General features: G+C 37.1%; 2 protein-coding genes across 2 annotated transcripts in view; one reads left to right on the plus strand and one right to left on the minus strand.

Moving 5' to 3' along the window:
• khdrbs3 (KH domain containing, RNA binding, signal transduction associated 3) overlaps positions 1–19,344 on the minus strand; it is a 453,020-nt gene that overhangs the window by 248,071 nt on the left and 185,605 nt on the right. The window lies entirely within an intron of this gene.
• LOC135775477 (CMP-N-acetylneuraminate-beta-galactosamide-alpha-2,3-sialyltransferase 1-like) lies at positions 3,151–15,901 on the plus strand. Its single transcript, XM_065285720.2, has 6 exons — positions 3,151–3,435; positions 3,540–3,739; positions 6,252–6,431; positions 14,874–14,919; positions 15,253–15,372; positions 15,455–15,901. Exons 1-6 carry the CDS (start codon positions 3,193–3,195, stop codon positions 15,617–15,619), a joined length of 954 nt encoding a protein of 317 aa, XP_065141792.1. The 5' UTR covers positions 3,151–3,192; the 3' UTR covers positions 15,620–15,901.

Below are 19,344 nucleotides of genomic sequence, written 5' to 3' on the forward strand. Positions count from 1 at the left end.
GAGATGCGCATCCAGGATTTTTTATTTCTGTTTGAGCAGCTGTCAAAACCATATAGCAACTGTTATTCTAAAGGCATTTTCTAAAAATGTATTTATTTTTTCTTGAAATGTGACTACGACCAGACTAATATTAATATGGTAAATATATGCTCACTAAAGGCAAAGTATTTAAATGAGGCCTGTATTATTTTAACCATTTTTAGTAGAACTTTATAAAGCATTACAAACATGTACGTCTTTCTGAATTCTGCAAAAATCCATTACATTTGTAAGTTTAATCAACTTGAACTTACATTTCCTTTCAACTTTCTTGAATAGTGAGGAGTTGCCATAAATTATAAAAATAGTATTAAAAAAATTTAAATTTTATTTATTTATAGCAAATCCTCAATAGTCAAGAAAGTTAAAATTAGCTGTAATTTCAAATTGATTAAACTTACAATGTGAGTGTAGCCTGTAAAAAAATACAGCATCAAGTTAAACCAACTTGATTTTGCAAGTAGGTAGACCGATTAATCGGTATTGCTGATTAATCGGCACCAATAGTTCATTGGTGGAATAATCGGCTATCAGCAAAAAATCCATGCCGATATTTTTTTTTAAGTGCGTCTATTTCTTCATATCATTATGAAGTTATTCATTTGCTGAATAGATGCTGCATTAGGAGAAACAAAAGCAGGAACCTAAGTTTGTCATCAAGGCTGACAGGACAATAATATTAGTCGTACCTCTAACAGTAACACAAAAATACACGCAGATGAATCCAACCAAATGTTAAATGTCATGATTATTACAATTATTAGTTTATTAGCTGGTTGTTTTTTCAGTTAATAATGTGAGAAAGCAAACTATATGCAGCTGTCGGCAACATTAACATATCCGACTAATCAAAATCAGATTTCAGTTCTTTTTTATCATCTTTTGTTATTTGATTAGATAATCATTAAGTGTTAAAAACTAAACAAATAAAGTACAAGACTACACATATAATATACATTTATGTCATTTAAACTTTACCAGTAGGAGTATCTTTTCACAGAAGTATTTACTTCAATACTTATAAATATAATTTATATATTTTTATTTATACATTTATTTCATTTATCATATTTTCATTGTTCAGTACTGTTGTTTTATTACTTTTGAAATACATTTCAGCGCTGTTTCACTTTGAGTCTTATGTTTTTTATTTATCCAGGATCCAAACAAAAACTCGGGTGATTAATCGATTATAAGCAAGTAGGGACCAACTTAGTTAGCGTTATTGGTAAATCCACTATCTGTCGACCTTTAAATTCAACCCACATTGCTGTGCACGAGGTCACTGCTCATTAAGCTTGTGAGCATTTTTGCTGCTTTATTGGCCTTAAAGGAATAGTCTACTCATTTTCAATATTAAAATATGTTATTACCTTAACTAAGAAGAGTTGATACATCCCTCAATCATCTGTGTGCGTGCACGTAAGCGCTGGAGCGCTGCGACACTTCGATAGCATTTAGCTTAGCCCCATTCATTCAATGGTACCACTCAGAGATAAAGTTAGAAGTGACCAAACACATCAACGTTTTTCCTATTTAACTCTTTCCCCGCCATTGACGAGATATCTCGTCAATTAAGAGAAAACGCTTCCCCGCCAATGACGACATTTTCCGTCTTTCCGCAATACCGCTATTATCCACCAGGTGGCGCCCATCCGCAACTTTTTAAAACCGGAAGTATTGCCCTATGGCAAGCTGCTGCATGTCCGTGTCTGTTTTAAAGTTCGCTCTGAATGGGATCTCTATGAAAAGTCCGTCACAAATATGGAATTATTTTTGCTTTTTGCTCAAAATATGGTGTTTTTGCAAAAACCTACCCATATTCAAAAGTTGATTACAAAAGAACCACTAAAGGTAGGATGAAACGTTTTTTTTTGTTTGAAAGCAGAGGGTCTGTTCTTTCATTTGGTATATTGTATGTTTATTTATTTAAAGAAGAACATTTTCTGGAAGGCATTAAACTTTGGTGAAAATCATGAAAAACGCTGGCGCTGGCTGGCAACTTTTTTTAAAAACGCTGGCGGTGAAAGAGTTAAGACGAGTAGTTATACGAGCAAGTTTGGTGGTACAAAATAAAACGTAGCGCTTTTCTAAGCGGATTTAATAGAGGAACTATATTGTATGGCGGAACAGCACTTTTGGGAGTACTTCAACTCGCCTGAAAAATCCGCTCCCCTTCTCCCTCTCATAATGGGAGAGGGAGGGTGTTACTGCGCCAAGTCGAAGTACTCCCAAAAGTGCTGTTCCGCCATACAATATAGTTCCTCTTTTAAATCCTCTTTTAAATCCGCTTAGAAAAGCGCTACGTTTTATTTTGTACCACCAAACTTGGTCGTGTAACTACTAGCCTTAAATAGGAAAAACGTTGATGTGTTTGGTCACTTCTAACTTTATCTCTGAGTGGTACCATTGAATGAATGGGGCTAAGCTAAATGCTATCGAAGTGTCGCAGTGCGCCCCAGCGCTTACGTGCACGCACTAAGATGATAGAGGGATCTATCAACTCTTCTTAGTTTAGGTAATAACATATTTTAATATTGAAAATGAGTAGACTATTCCTTTAAATACACATATGCGTCAAAATTCCCGTCTTTGCAATTATCCTCAAAAACGCGACCACTTAGGTCTTAAGAGAAAGAATAGCTAAAAGAGAAAACGCATGTTACAATATATCGGATCCGGACTTTGGTCTTAAAGGGAAAGTTATTTGTGAGAATTAAGAAAATTCTATGGCATTAAATATTATAATCACATAAAAACCTTATTAAAAGATTAAAAAAAAAACTTGTGAAATGTTGATCAAGGAAGGAACATTTCTCACTTCGAAATCATATTTGGCTATCATCATCATCGTCAAGCTTTATTACAGACTCAAGGTCCATAAATAAATAAATAAACAGACAAGATATTAAGACAAGATAACAACCCACAACATCCAGCACACACAATAAATAGCTACAGAATACAACAATACCAATGTCTCCACAGTTTTGACTGATTATACTAATATTTGATAGACAATAATCTCACTATTAGAATAATTTAGCTGGCAGATAAATCTATACATAATATGTACAGTATATTGATAGTTAACCCCTACTACACCACACTCTCTTGTTTGGTTGTTTTTCAGCGGGAGTGAGGCAAAAAGAAATGCGAGTGTTCAGATTTAAGAATTACTACATGACAGTGGTTATATGTGTAATTGTAGTCTGTATGTTGCTGGTCTTTCAAACCCCTTTGAATGAGATCTCAGATGGGATGTGTGCGTGTAGTCACTGTGTCAGACAGCAGACCCATAGTTCTTGGTTTAATCAACTCTACTACCCCTCTATCCAAATGCTGCTTACCAAGGAAAATCACATGCTCAAGCATAATATCCTCAAGTATTGGAAGGTGACTCTTAAATGACTTATTGATAATAAAAAGTCTTGTTTTTAATACATTTTTCACTGATGATCTATTTCTTAAGATTCAGTAACGTCTCTTCTGCATTTCAGGGTCTTCAGAAAAATAAAATATTTAATGAAGCTAGCTACACAGAAGTGGTGAATAAGTTGTTTTCGCTATTTCCTAATGAAGAACGCTACACTGATGCTGGACCACAGCGCTGTAGAACCTGTGCTGTGGTTGGGAACTCTGGGAACCTCCTAGGATCCCATTATGGGTGTCAAATAGATCTTCATGACTTTGTCATTAGGTATGAAAAATGAGTAAGTTGAGAGAATTTGATAAATGACAGCTGGCCATCAGTTTTTGTTTTTTTTGTGAGAAGTCAAAGTATTTTTATTATTTGTTGAAGTCATACGGCAAACATTAAAATATATTTAGCCTTCAAAATATTTCATTTCAAGCAAATACACGTACCTAAAGGATTATTAGGAACACCTGTTCAATTTCTCATTAATGCAATTATCTAATCAACCAATCACATGGCAGTTGCTTCAATGCATTTAGGGGTGTGGTCCTAGTCAAGACAATCTCCTGAACTCCAGTCGGAATGTCAGAATGAGTAATAAAGGTGATTTAAGCAATTATGAGTGTGGCATGGTTGTTGGTGCCAGCCGGGCCGGTCTGAGTATTTCACAATCTGCTCAGTTACTGGGATTTTCACGCACAACCATTTCTTGAGTTTACAAAGAATGGTGTGAAAAGGGAAAACATCCAGTTTGTGACAGTCCTGTGGGTGAAAATGCCTTGTTGATGCTAGAGGTCAGAGGAGAATGGGCCGACTGATTCAAGCTGATATAAGAGCAACTTTGACTGAAATAACCACTCGTTACAACCGAGGTATGCAGCAAAGCATTTGTGAAGCCACAATATGCACAACCTTGAGGCAGATGGGCTACAACAGCAGAAGACCCCACCGGGTACCACTCATCTTCACTACAAATGAAAAAGAGGCTACAATTTGCACAAGTTCACCAAAATTGGACAGTTGAAGACTGAAAAAATATTGCCTGGTCTGATGAGTCTTAATTTCTGTTGAGACATTCAGATGGTAGAGTCAGAATTTGGCGTAAACAGAATGAGAACATGGATCCAACATGCCTTGTTAACACTGTTAAGGCTAGTAGTGGTGGTGTAATGGTGTGGGGGATGTTTTCCCCTTAGTGCCATTGGGCATCGTTTAAATGCCACGGCCTACCTGAGCATTGTTTCTGACCATGTCCATCCCTTTATGACCACCATGTTCCCCTCCTCTGACGGCTACTTCCAGCAGGATAATGCACCATTTCACAAAGCTTGAATCATTTCAAATTGGTTTCTTGAACATGACAATGAGTTCACTGTACTAAAATAGCCCCTACAGTCACCAGATCTCAACCCAATAGAGCATCTTTAGGATGTGGTGGAATGGGAGCTTCGTGCCCTGAATGTGCATCCCACAAATCTACATCAACTGCAAGATGCTATCCTATCAATATGGGCCAACATTTCTAAAGAATGCTTTCAGCACCTTGTTGAATCAATGCCACATAGAATTAAGGCAGTTCTGAAGGTGAAACGGGGTCAAACCACTGATCTATATAAATGACTGGATTGCGCATAGAACGCTTGACGTTACTGCGTGAGGTGAAGCCAGCGCAGAGTTCGAGCCGCCATCTTGGTATACCCAACCGGCAGAGAGCGTCGTTGACTTCCATTCAAAATCATGATCAAAATGTACCCCCTTTACAGCGTATCAGTTACACAAGGTTAATTTTTAGGATATGTGTACGTTAATTATTTGTTAATTCTGGTGTTATTTGCAATGTTTATGTTTTAATCGGGCAGGATAATGGATTTATAAAAAAAAACGTTAATGTGAGTGTGTCTGTTGCATTTGTTAATGACACGGGTATAAATAAAGTTTTATTTGACATTCAGCTACACTGTGACGGCGTTATTTCTCTAAATAAATTTAGGTAACTTGTAAGTTTAGATAACATAATTACAAAACTAGCAAATTATTGCATGCACATACGGTACAAAGCATGATTATTTATATAGATAAATAATGGCTTCACAAGTGTGACGTCATGCGCAATCCAGTCATTTATATAGATCAGTGGGTCAAACACAGTTTTAGTATGGTGTTCCTAATAATCCTTTAGGTGAGTGTATATTCACGTTGCATTGGAACATGTAAACATAACAGTTTTAAAAAGGTTCAAATTGAATATATTTCCAAGTTCAAAAATATACTTTATGAAATTAACTTGTATTTAGCATATATTTAAAATAAATTAGGCAAAAATATTGCCAAATGGTATGAAAAATTAGAAATGTATTTGCTGAAATTATATTTGTTGATATTTGAATGTTAAAACTAAATATATTTACAAGTTCAAAAGTATATTCAGTTGAGCATAGCATTCTACAAAATGTATTTAGCATATATTTATTAAAATATATTTTTGGCCATATAGTGTCATTGAGACATTGTTTAAACATCTCGTAAAGGAACAGTTCACCCAAAAATGTTTTACTCACCCTTAAGCCAGGTATATGACTTTTAGACAAAAACATTTAGGGTTATTTTAAATGCCCAGGCTTTTTCAGCTTTTTTATGACATTCGATAGTGCCCCATTTTTAAAGCACCAAATAGCATAGACATCCATCAAAATGAGTCTTAATGCTGACCTCTGACCCAATGTTACAAAACCCCCACATTTATTTATTTTTCTATATGTGTCTTGACCCAGTAATGTTATTATTGTTAAGCTAGGATAAATAAGGGTCCAACGAAAGGTTATGAAAAGGATGTGGGTTCGAAGACCACTCATCGGTTCATCTATCCTGAGAGTGCCGTGGATTTGGACAACTCCACCCATCTGGTGCTTTCCCCATTTAAGATCCTGGACATGCAGTGGCTCATCAGTGCTTTCACCACTAAAAACATCACAAGGTGAGATCAGTAGCTATTCTAAAATAGTGTTATGGATTAGTTAACTGTTAGAAGCAATGCTACGTTTCAGTAGTTTGACGGTTGTTACTTTTAAAACGGTGTAGCTTTAGCAGCAAGTAGGTGTGTAGCGCGACCAGACCAGAGAACTGTAAAAATATGGACATAGTGTCCGTGACGTCACCTATAGGTTTGTGAAGAGCTTTTTGGAAGCCAATAGTTGGCGGAGCCTGCCGTCGCCATCTCGGCATACCGTTTGCATCACTCGCAAATATGGGTGAAGAGACGGGATGTGGATGAAGCGGAGGGGGCTGGTTGCTGAAACCACACCCACCTAGCTCACCTATAGTGACAGCAGTGGCAGTTCACCCTTCACTCAAATGGCCACGCCCTTAATTATAGAACTTTAAGGCTTAATATAATTTAAATGGATGAGTTACAAAAAAATTCACCCCCTCACATATTATTTTCTGCTGTAGTTGGCCATTTTAACATGGGGGGGGGGGGGGCATGGGAATTACTTTTTTACCAGGTGCCCCTCGAGTGACAGCTATGGAATTTTATTTCTGACAGTATGGTTGTAAGACTAAACCTAACATTAACTGTAAACTTATCACTTCAAATCTGATAAGATGATTGAAATGTTGATCCAGGACCAGGAGGGAACATCTCTCACGTGTAAATTTGGTTATGTGTATATGTACAGTATGTTGATGATTTAAATGCACTGCAGGTTAGTCACAACGAAATTTAAAGTCTCCCTATAGTCAATAACTAATCTTTGAGCATCATAATAGCAATTTCAATTTCAAGGAACTTTATTGGCATGAATGAGCCAAAGCATATCCATAAAACAATAAACATATAATAACACAATAAAAGCAAACATTAAGGTGATGTGTAAAAGTAATACAATAATAGCATATGAAAGTTGTTCCCGTGACAGTAATTTCTTTCTAGTATAGGTGGATCTAGTTTGGTTTTTCCTGTAACACTTTACAACATTAGTTAATCCATTAGTGTACTGTATTGGTAGCTCTGCCTGATTTTGCCAAGTGAAAGACTACATTTCTGTAAAAAATTTGATCCCAAGCTTTCACTGGGGCAGTACCCTTTAAAAAGGCCCTACTGTAACATGTACCATTTAGGTACAGATATGTATACAATTGGTACCAATATATGTACCTTGGAGATACTAATATGAGCTTGTTTGATGCAACAGTGTACTTTTTTAAAGGGTGCGGCTCGAGTGACAGCTAGGGACCATTTATTTGACAGTGTGGTTGTAAGACTTAACTAACATTAACTTATCACTTCAAATCTGATCATGATTATGATTAATGTTGATCCAGGAAGGAACATCTCTCACTTCGAAATCATATTTGGCTATGTATATATGTACAGTATTTTGATGGTTAACCCCTACTATAAACCACATTCATATATGGTTGTTTTTAACGGGAGTGAGGCAAGAAGAAATACGAGTGTTCAGATTTAAGAATTACTACATGACAGTGGTTATATGTGTAATTGTAGTCTGTATGTTTCTGGTCTATCAAACCCCTGTGAATGAGATCTCAGATGGGATGTGTGCGTGTACTCACTGTGTCAGACAGCAGAGTTCTTGGTTTAATCAACTCTACAACCTGTCCATCCTTTAGAACAAGGTTATATTTGTTAATCCATTAGCTAACATGTGTTAACATTAGTTCTGTGTTAACACAACATCGAATTGGACTAATAATGTAACATCTATGACTAACAATTGCGTTTTGAACATTACATGAAACCTTAAATGAAATAAAATGCAACATTTATAAAACCTGATTACTGTTAAAGCAACACTATGTAGTTTTTTTACCTTTAAATAATGTCTCTAAAATTATTTCAGTGATCGAACAACTTTTAACTGGACAAATTGTACTGTTGCTGCAACCTGAGCAGCCTCCTAGCTGCTACAAGCACACTCTGAAAGTGGCGGTGGAGGGTAGGAAACACAGCCCCGCCCCTCCCCCTGCCTGCAAAAGAGTGTCTGATACCAGGCACTGTTGCGCTTTTCAACCACATGGGGAGCTGTAAGTCATGTCTACATGGAAACTACATAGAGTTGCTTTAACATGATTTCTCGCTACCGTCTGATTGATGGCCAAATACAACAAATCCCGTCATTCCATGCTACTGCAGAGCGTCATTAATCTACATTAGAGCCGATTCACACCGGATGCGTAGCGTGAACGTCTCAGCTGCGTGGCGTGTCCGTTTTTATTTAGGCTCCTATGTTAGCAGGTTTGACCGTGCACACTGCCTGCATGACACGCACGGGTCAGGAACGGCTCGAGCCACGCCGAAAACGTGTGCATGCTAGGAATAAGACCGACGCCTATTTTTCACGCTACACGCAAGTGTCTTGGAAGCGTCAGGTCAGATTATCAATAGGAAACATACATGCATACAGAATAGGCTAGCAGAGCAGCGCCGCGTCAGAAACGCTTCTGGTAAGCAAGGGCATAGAAAACGCCACGCAGCTGCCATGCGAAAGACATGCAACAGACACGCAACAGACACACCACGCAGCCGGTGTGAATCGGCCCTTAGGGTAACAGACACGCAACAGACACGCCACGCAACAGACATGCCACGCAGCCGGTGTGAATCGGCCCTTAGGGTAACAGACACGCAACAGACACGCCATGCAACAGACACGCCACGCAGCTGGTGTGAATCGGCCCTTAGGGTAACAGACACGCAACAGACATGCCACGCAGCCAGTGTGAATCGGCCCTTAGGGTAACAGATACGCAATAGACACGCAACAGACACACCACGCAGCCGGTGTGAATCGGCCCTTAGGGTAACAGACACGCAACAGACACGCCACGCAGCCGGTGTGAATCGGCCCTTAGGGTAACAGACACGCAACAGACACGCCACCCAACAGACACGCCACGCAGCCGGTGTGAATCGGCCCTTAGGGTAACAGACACGCCACGCAACAGACACGCCACGCAGCCGGTGTGAATCGGCCCTTAGGGTAACAGACACGCAACAGACACGCCACGCAACAGACATGCCACGCAGCCGGTGTGAATCGGCCCTTAGGGTAACAGACACGCAACAGACACGCCATGCAACAGACACGCCACGCAGCTGGTGTGAATCGGCCCTTAGGGTAACAGACACGCAACAGACACGCCACGCAGCCGCTGTGAATCGGCCCGTAGGGTAACAGACACGCAACAGACATGCCACGCAGCCGGTGTGAATCGGCCCTTAGGGTAACAGATACGCAATAGACACGCAACAGACACACCACGCAGCCGGTGTGAATCGGCCCTTAGGGTAACAGACACGCAACAGACACCCCACGCAGCCGGTGTGAATCGGCCCTTAAGGTAACAGACACGCAACAGACACGCCACCCAACAGACACGCCACGCAGCCGGTGTGAATCGGCCCTTAGGGTAACAGACACGCCACGCAACAGACACGCCACGCAGCCGGTGTGAATCGGCCCTTAGGGTAACAGACACGCAACAGACACGCCATGCAACAGACACGCCACGCAGCTGGTGTGAATCGGCCCTTAGGATAACAGACACGCAACAGACACGCCACGCAGCCGGTGTGAATCGGCCTTTAGGGTAACAGACACGCAATAGACATGCCACGCAGCCAGTGTGAATCGGCCCTTAGGGTAACAGATACGCAACAGACATGCCACGCAGCCGGTGTGAATCGGCCCTTAGGGTAACAGACACGCAATAGACACGCAACAGACACACCACGCAGCCGGTGTGAATCGGCCCTTAGGGTAACAGACACGCAACAGACATGCCACGCAACAGACACGCCACGCAGCCGGTGTGAATCGGCCCTTAGGGTAACAGACACGCAACAGACACACCACGCAGCCGGTGTGAATCGGCCCTTAGGGTAACAGACACGCAACAGACATGCCACGCAACAGACACGCCACGCAGCCGGTGTGAATCGGCCCTTAGGCTAACAGACACGCAACAGACACGCCACGCAGCCGCTGTGAATCGGCCCTTAGGGTAACAGACACGCAACAGACATGCCACGCAACAGACACGCCACGCAGCCGGTGTGAATCGGCTCTTAGGGTAACAGACACACAACAGACACGCCACGCAACAGACACGCCACGCAGCTGATGTGAATCGGCCCTTAGGATAACAGACACGCAACAGACACGCCACGCAGCCGGTGTGAATCGGCCCTTACAGTACATTCACACGTGGCGTAAGCGTTGACGCTTCCCATTCACTTATAATGGGTGACGTCAAGCGTTGGCAAACTGAATTGTGGATCCGTCGGCGCCGCGTCAGTGCCGTTGCTCACGGCGTAAGTTGAACATTTCTCAACTTTTCAAGCGGCAACGCGTGCGTCAGCCAATCATATCGCCTTATGCAAATGTCCTAGGCAGAGCCAGCCAATTACGTTTATGGAAGACCGGAGCTTGTGTTGCGGCCACAGTGATTGGCTGTTGGCCACGCTTCAGACAAGCCTTCCGTTAAGCGTTAACGCTCCGTGTGAATGTACCGTTAGGGTAACAGACATGCAATAGACACGCAACAGACACGCCATGCTGCCGGTGTGAATCGGCCCTTAGGGTAACAGCCACGCAACAGACACGCCACGCTATGCAGCCGGTGTGAATTGTAGGGTAGGAAATTGTACTGGCTGCGTGGCGTGTCTGTTGCGTGTCTTTCGCATGGCAGCTGCGTGGCATTTTCTATGCCCTTGCTTACCAGAAGCATGCTAGCATGGGAGGCTAAATAAAAACGGACACGCCACGCAGCTGAGACGCTCACGCCACGCATCCGGTGTGAATCGACTCTTAGTGTTATTGTTTTGATTGTGTGCCCTCTAGTGGCGCGGATTATACAAATTGCATCTTTAATACACAATAAGGTGACATGAACAATTGCATTGGCATTAACTGACATTAAAGCCCCTGTAAAGTCAATCATGAAAATTGTTTCTAAAGACATTATACATTTTAGTAATATTTTGCTGAAACAAGCCACAAATACTAACTATTATCTGTGAGTATGCGCCATTATGCACAGTCATGTTTTTAATAGCTACATCTAAACACAAGATGCTATGGTTATGTTTCAGATGACTTCAAACTGTATTTACAATAAAAACACGAAATTTCAGCTTGAATAGCTTTCATTTTCGCCTTCCACTGTCCGCTCTCTCTCTCTCTCTCTCTCTCTCTCTCTCTCTCTCTCTCTCTCTCTCTCTCTCTCTCTCTCTCTCTCTCTCTCTCTCTCTCTCTCTCTCTCTCTCTCTCTCTCTCTCTCTCTCTCTCTCTCTCTCTCTCTCTCTCAGTGACAGGCGAAAATGAAAGCTATTCAAGGTGAAATTTCATGTTGTTATGGTAAATAAAATTTTAAGTCATCTGAAACATAACCACAGCATCTAGTGCACACGAGAGCAGAGAATCCTGCCTGTTTTTTTTTTTTCAAAAGTTTGATAACTTATTTAATTTATTTGGCATTTTTCAAATAATTTCAACACATTTTTGTGGTGCACTCACAAACACATTTAATATCTGAACAAAGATAAAAAAATGATGAAAAACTATATTCCTTATATTGTTAGTTTACGTTTGCTAATGCAGTGTTATTAAATGTAACATTATTGTAAAGTGTTACCATTTTTTTTTTTTCACATGATTACTCATCTGTTTACTACAAGGCTGCTTATATGCAAATTCACTAGTTGTTTATGACAGTGGTTCTCAAACTTTTTCCGCATGCGGCCCCCCCTTGTGTACGATGCATTCCTTCGCGGCCCCCCCAAAGAAAATTTATGACAAAAACTGTTCTAAAATGTAACATTTTAATTAAACAAAACATATTAAGTTATACAAAGTATTGCTGTTGGTTAGTAGCCTTATTTTTTTTTAGGTTTAATTACACAGAAGTCATGATAAATTAATGTATTTTATTAAATGTCCTTAAACTGGGGCCCCCCTGGCACCATCTCGCGGCCCCCCTGGGGGCTCCGGACCCCAGTTTGAGAACCACTGGTTTATGACATACACATTCATTCAGTTTAGGCTAAAAACAGTACAACACTTAAAGGTGTGGTGCATGTTTTTGAAAAACACTTTGGAAAAGGGAGCCGGGCCGACTACCAACACACACTTGTAGCCAATCAGCAGTAAGGGGCGGGTCTATATCAAATGAAGGTCCAGATCCTATTGGGGTAGGGGCGTGTTTGTTTAGGTGATTTCAAATATCAACATTGGCTTTCAGAGATCATACAACCCACCTTTAACCAAAGTTTAAACTCTTTAGGCAACATGATTACCTTGTTCTAGAATAAATCACTGTCAGAGACTCATCGCCTTTAGCCAATCACTGTGACCATATAAGGAAGCTTGCTGACATCATCCACAGCAACAACGTCAACCACCCATTGTCTTATCTTATAAGATACCACCCCATTCCTTAGAAAAGTTGCTCTTAACAGTTATGTTAATCTTTAACGGCTACGTATGAGAACTGTCAGAGGAAACATTATGCAGTGGTTTCCCAGACAGGGCTGAAGATAAGACTAAAATGCATGTGTGAGCTGTCATAACAAATGGCAGATTGCCATTTCTTAAATGTTATCAGTGCCATTGTTCTTCCTCAATACCAGTTACGTGTTTGTAAGGTATGTTTCTATAACTAAGCCATAGTCCTGGATTAATCGAAACCTTGTACGTGAAACCTCCCTGTTTCGTGACTATGGCCTTTGATTTTTGTATAATGTTTCACCTACAGTAGATTGATGGGCCAGTTTTGTTGCATATTTGTGTAAAACACTTTCAGTTTAAGTGAGCCAGAGTAAGACAGTTAAATATCTGGTTAAGTGAGAAGAGGATTAGGTATAATTATAAAACTATGTTTGCATATTGTGTTTACAGTGCGTAAAAGAAGAACACGTGCTGTTTGTGAAGGGAAAACATTTTTGTGTTCTTAATTTTTGTATTTTGGTTAATAAGCAGTGCTTAATAGTTCACCCAAATGAACACAATTTTGATGAACACAAAAGAAGATATTTTGATATATGATAGTAAGCACACAGCTAATTGTAACGACTGACATTCATAGTAGTAGAACAAATATTATGGAAGTATTGTGATAAATGATAAAGCAAATATTTTGATAAATGACGGTAAGCACACAGTTGACGTTACCCATTGAATTACATTGTATTTGTTTTTCCTATACAGTATAAACGTCAATGATTACAATCAGATGTGTGCTTACCATCATTTATCAAAGTATCTTCTTTTGTGTTCATCAACAAAAAGAAATTCATACAGATTAAGAACAACATGAGGATGAGAAAATGATGACAGAATTTTCAATTTTAGTAACAAATTTGTTAGAGCACCTGTCTGTTTGAAGTGCTTTACTGCAGCATATTTATTTTTTTTAAATTCTCGATGTTAAATCTTTTTTTTTACTTTTCATAAAAACATTAGTGTTGTTTAAAACTGAATATAAACTAGTTTTTTTTTTTAAATATTCAGGGTTTGAAAACATAACATCCTTATGTTATTTTGACTATTAATGATTTAATTGTAGAAAATGATTAATCGCCGGCCTTTTTAAAAAAGTTGCCCGCAAGAATTGTTTGTGATTTTCACAAAATGCCTTCCAGGAAAATATTCTTCTCTAAATATATAAACATACAAATATATCAAATGAAAAAACAGACCATCTGCTTTCAAACAAACAAAACGGGGAAAAACGTTTCATACTATCTTTATTTGTAACCTCTTAAATATCTGTAGATTTCTTCAAAAATACAAAATTTCGAGCAAAAAGCTGAAATAATTGCATTTTGAGATAATGATCAAAACATACACAGAGTTTAAAATGTTGTTAAATTAGTTTTTGCTTCAGTTTTTTATAAATTGTTTAAGAGCGCCATCTAGTGGATAATAGCGGATAATATTACAGATTACCGTAAAAACCAACGCTATCTCACTAGAATTCGTACATATTTTACAAATTGGCTAATTCATATCAATTCATACAACCACATTCATAAGTTTTGTACGATTTGCCTTGACCCCTGTGACTTTGGGGTTAGGTGCGGGGTTAGGGGTTAGGTTTCTTTGTTGTTTTTTCATGAGAATCGTACGATTTTTCATGACTAACTTCACATGATTTGATACAAATTAGCAAACTCGTAAAATATGTAAGATTTCTTGTGAGATCGGGTTGTAAAAACTCATCAGGAAAGCGTTATTGACAGGGAAATTTTTTTCTCTTAATTGACGAGATAACTTGTCAATGGGGGGAAAGAGTTAAAAACAATGGTATAATGATAATGTCTTCATGATGTGATATTGCATCCCCTTATTATACGCTGAAACATCAATCTGTACTTTTATCTTGTCTTTCATAGAACATACATAAAAGTTAAGCCGAGTGTAAATGCCAACAGACATAAGGTAAGTCAAAGTTTTAAAATTTACACTGAAATCCTCATCAAACTTTCTAAGTTTTTTCCTTCCGATTTAGTTTCCCTTTGCATGAGGGTGTTATTTTAGTTTTATTCTGTAAAGACAAATACTTATTAATGTTCATTAAACTTTAAACACACTGTTGCCAGTAAATAACATGAATTTAGATCTACAGTAAGTTACTGGCAGACAGCTGCCAGTAATACGGTAATTTCTACAGACATTTTTACAGTGTATGCTGCGCAACACAGATCAGAGCTCCTGAAGTAGCGTTTATTATTTACAGTAATACTGTAATACTGAATCTATGTCGTTTATCAGGTAATGATTCTTCATCCTGCTTTTATAAAATACGTCCACGAGGTTTGGCTACTAAAGCACGGCCGATATCCTTCTACTGGCTTTCTCGCAATTGTATTCGCCCTGCACGTCTGTGACCAGGTAAACAGCACTTCTAACCGCTCAGTAATTCAGCTTCAGACGGTTTACAGTGTGCTTTATTGTTTCACTTTTTCTTCTCCAGGTTTCCACGTTCGGGTTTGGTGCCGATCAGTATGGAAACTGGTATCACTACTTTGAGAAAACCGGGCGTAACCTTCATACGGGCGCTCACAGCGGCAGTTTCGAGTATGATACCATGATGCGGCTGTACCTGGAAAACAAAGTCCAGGTGTTTAGAGGAAGATAATTAAGATATTTCTAAATTTGCACTTTTTACTTCTGCACTGCCACGAGAGCAAACAGTATCACAATGACACAATGACATACTGTATACTCTGAACATAATAATACTTGCATAATTTTTGCCTTGAGCAATGTTGTGTCAGCAGAATGCAGATGTCTGTGTTGGTTAGCCTAAAGCTACTCATGAACTTGTTGACTTTGGTGAAAAGCATAGCGTCACACATTCATTCTGGTTAGTCATACGTGTGTGAGGAAGTTCATACAGCTTTTGTGCCAAATTACCTGGGTAGATTTCTTACAGATACCACCTACAATAAAGTGCACAATAACTGGCAAAACATACAAGTTGTGATATATATATATATATATATATATATATATATATATATATATATATATATATATATATATATATATATATATATATGTTTATATCACAACTTGTATATTTTATATATATATATATATATATATATATATATATATATTTATTTATATATACAGCATAATATATAAATATATTATATATATTTATTTATATTATATATATATATATTATATATTTTATGAAATTATGAACGTTGAAGAACCACCAAAATGTGTTTTGACATATAAACACAAACAATTAATCAATTTTCAAGCCATCGATTACAAGCAAACTGAAACAATTTGTGATTTGTATATGTATGCTGTATATATATATATATATATATATATATATATATATATATATATATATATATATATATATATATATATATATATATATATTTATATATTTATATATACAGCATACATATATATATATGTATATGTGTATATATATATATATATATATATATATATATATATATATATTTATATATTTATATATACAGCATACATATATATATATGTATATGTGTATATATGTATATATATATGTATGTATATATATATATATATATATATGTATATGTATGTATATATATATGTATATATATATATATGTATATATATATACAGCATACATATACAAATCACAAATTGTTTCAGTTTGCTTGTAATCGATGGCTTGAAAATAGATTAATTGTTTGTGTTTATATGTCAAAACACATTTTGGTGGTTCTTCAGCGTCTATAATTTCACCCTGATGTAATGAATGGGTTGTGTTGATGTGTAACATCTGTTTGGCTATTTCACAAAGCCTTACCTGCGTACGTGGTACATCAAAGTCGAAAACAGGTTCTTTTGGGTGTGGAAGTCTATTGTATATAACAGTGGCCCACTCCTCATTATAACTACACAAAATAATCCACGTAGCTATTGTTTGTAAAATAAGTGCAAATAATTGTCACCCGCTGAGGAGGCGGTGAACGCTGCTAAGAAACATACAGTACATTCAGAACAAAAGGATATTATATTAGCAAGATTAACCTGTCATGCTGTGTTAGCGTCATATGTCATACCTGTACAGTGAAATTCACTATTTGAATAACAATTCAATATGAGAGGCTCTTTTCTTAATGCAAAATGTGTTAGGTTTTTGTTATCAGCGTAAGTGCATTTGCTATTAATTTAAATTCATGTCATAAATTATAAAATACATTTTTTACAGTGATATTTAAAAAAAAAAAACAGTAACACACAATGGTTGAAATTAATTACTGCATTTTATCATGTGATGTAAAAAAATTGTAAAAATGTAAAAGTAAAGTTTACATAGGTCGCAATGTATTTATTTTAAAATAAAGTTTAATATAATTTATACCTGGTCTACTGACTCATTCTGGAGGAAAACTTTGTCTTTACTGTAAAATTGGTCATTCATATTTCATAGATGATTCATATTAAATTTGTCAATTATATTACATATAATACTGATATACTGTCTCATGATTTATTGGATTTTAAAGACGTCATTCACAAACAAAAGTCAAGATCAAGAGGTCATGCTTTGTTTAAATAAAGGCCTAGCGTCCTCTACTGGTGTATGACATATAACAGTAATTTCACTACATTAAACATTTATGAATAAAACTTCAAGAACCCAAAATATTTATTTCTTTAGTGCACGGCCGAAATGTAAGTTTATCTGTTTGAAATCGTGTATTATACAGCATCTTTTCACATTTACAGTGTAAATTGTACCAAGATTCAAGATATTAAAAATAAAATAAAAAATGCTGGGTTATTTTTAACCCAAAAAGGGTGGAATCCAAACTGTTAGGTTTTAATGCTGCCAAAATGGGTTGCTTTAACTTATTGTTGGGTCAATATAAAAATTTTCTGAGTTGATTTAACCCAATTGTCCCACTGGGTTAATAATAAACTTTTTTTTAGAGTCTATCAATGAACATTTCACCATTGTGAGCTTGAGCAGTTTATGTAGACATGATGAGCACACATACACAAAGACATTGATTTCATTTGTTTCACCCAAAATAAAAATGGTTTCCAGTATTGATTTTTATAAACAACTTCAGTTACATTTAACACACAAACACTTTAATCTGAGCAAACCAGATCTACTGATATAATATAATGTCTTTAAATGCACACTTCTGAATTGATATAAAAGAGGACGTGGTTTTGCTGTCCCTTCCCAGCAATCAATACCTGTAGCCATCATTTCATCGACTAGGTAATATAGACCCGATAACCCAGTCAAGTTAAACTTGAATTTGGTTATGTAATTTTTGCCCAAATAACTTGATGTAAGCAAAGGCAACAGGTGTTTGGATTTATTCATGTATTCATTGTTTTTAGGTTAATGTTACACATCTATTACATTTGTCGGCCCAAATTTTGCCTTGTTTTGGCCTAGATGTCCATGCTGTGTTTGAACAGCTATTAGACATCTTTAAATTGCAAAATTGCTTGTTAAGTTGTTAGGTCTAAAAGGTCTTAAATTACTGCATGTTACCTTGTGTTGTGTAAAATTTATATTTGAAGCAGCAGAACAGGCCCCTAATGTAGTTATGTTATACTGTAGTCTAATGTCATCTGACTCAACTGGAAGAGGGAAAACTCAAATGTCATTAAACTCGTGTAAATAATATAACACAGCTTTCTTTCTTGATTCATCAATGTTTATTCATTACTTAATTGTTTAATTTGTAAAGGCTATAATAAACACTTATGGGCGGTTACCTGGACAGGGCTTATCCGTGTCCCAAACTAAAATGCATGTTTGAGCTGCCATAATTTAAAAACACTTTGTCCTCACACATACTGTGTATCCGTGTCATTGTATTGGCTCAAGATGCACACCATTGTTAAGGTTTGTTTGTTAAAACTACTTAAATCTCCATATATATACATATATATACATTATATATATATATATATATATATATATATATATATATATATATATATATATATATATATATATATATATATATATATATATATATATATATATATATATATATATATATATATATATATATATATATGTATATGTATATGTATATATATATATATATATATATGTATGTATATAAAAGGCCTAGTCCTGGATTAATCTAAACCCTTACTGGAAAACCGCCACATAGAAAAACAATCACAGCTAGATACACTGTAAAAAAAACTTTGCTGCCTTACATTTTTTTGTTAAATCAACTCAGATTTACAAGTCATGTTAACTTACTATTATTTATCTTGACAAGAGATGAGTTGCTTCAACTTATAAAATGATCTTGACTTTTCTTAACATCTCATCTGTATGGGCAAGCGTAAGAATCT

Source organism: Paramisgurnus dabryanus, chromosome 19 (genome assembly GCF_030506205.2).
Source record: "Paramisgurnus dabryanus chromosome 19, PD_genome_1.1, whole genome shotgun sequence".
Classification (NCBI taxonomy): Eukaryota; Metazoa; Chordata; class Actinopteri; order Cypriniformes; family Cobitidae; genus Paramisgurnus; species Paramisgurnus dabryanus.

Excerpts from the sequence above, each read along its gene's own strand:
- LOC135775477 (XM_065285720.2), top strand. The coding sequence starts at position 3,193 with ATGCGAGTGTTCAGATTTAAGAATTACTACATGACAGTGGTTATATGT. Across the intron at positions 6,432-14,873 it reads ACCACTAAAAACATCACAAG|AACATACATAAAAGTTAAGC; the intron begins GTGAGATCAGTA and ends TGTCTTTCATAG. Across the intron at positions 14,920-15,252 it reads TAAATGCCAACAGACATAAG|GTAATGATTCTTCATCCTGC; the intron begins GTAAGTCAAAGT and ends GTCGTTTATCAG.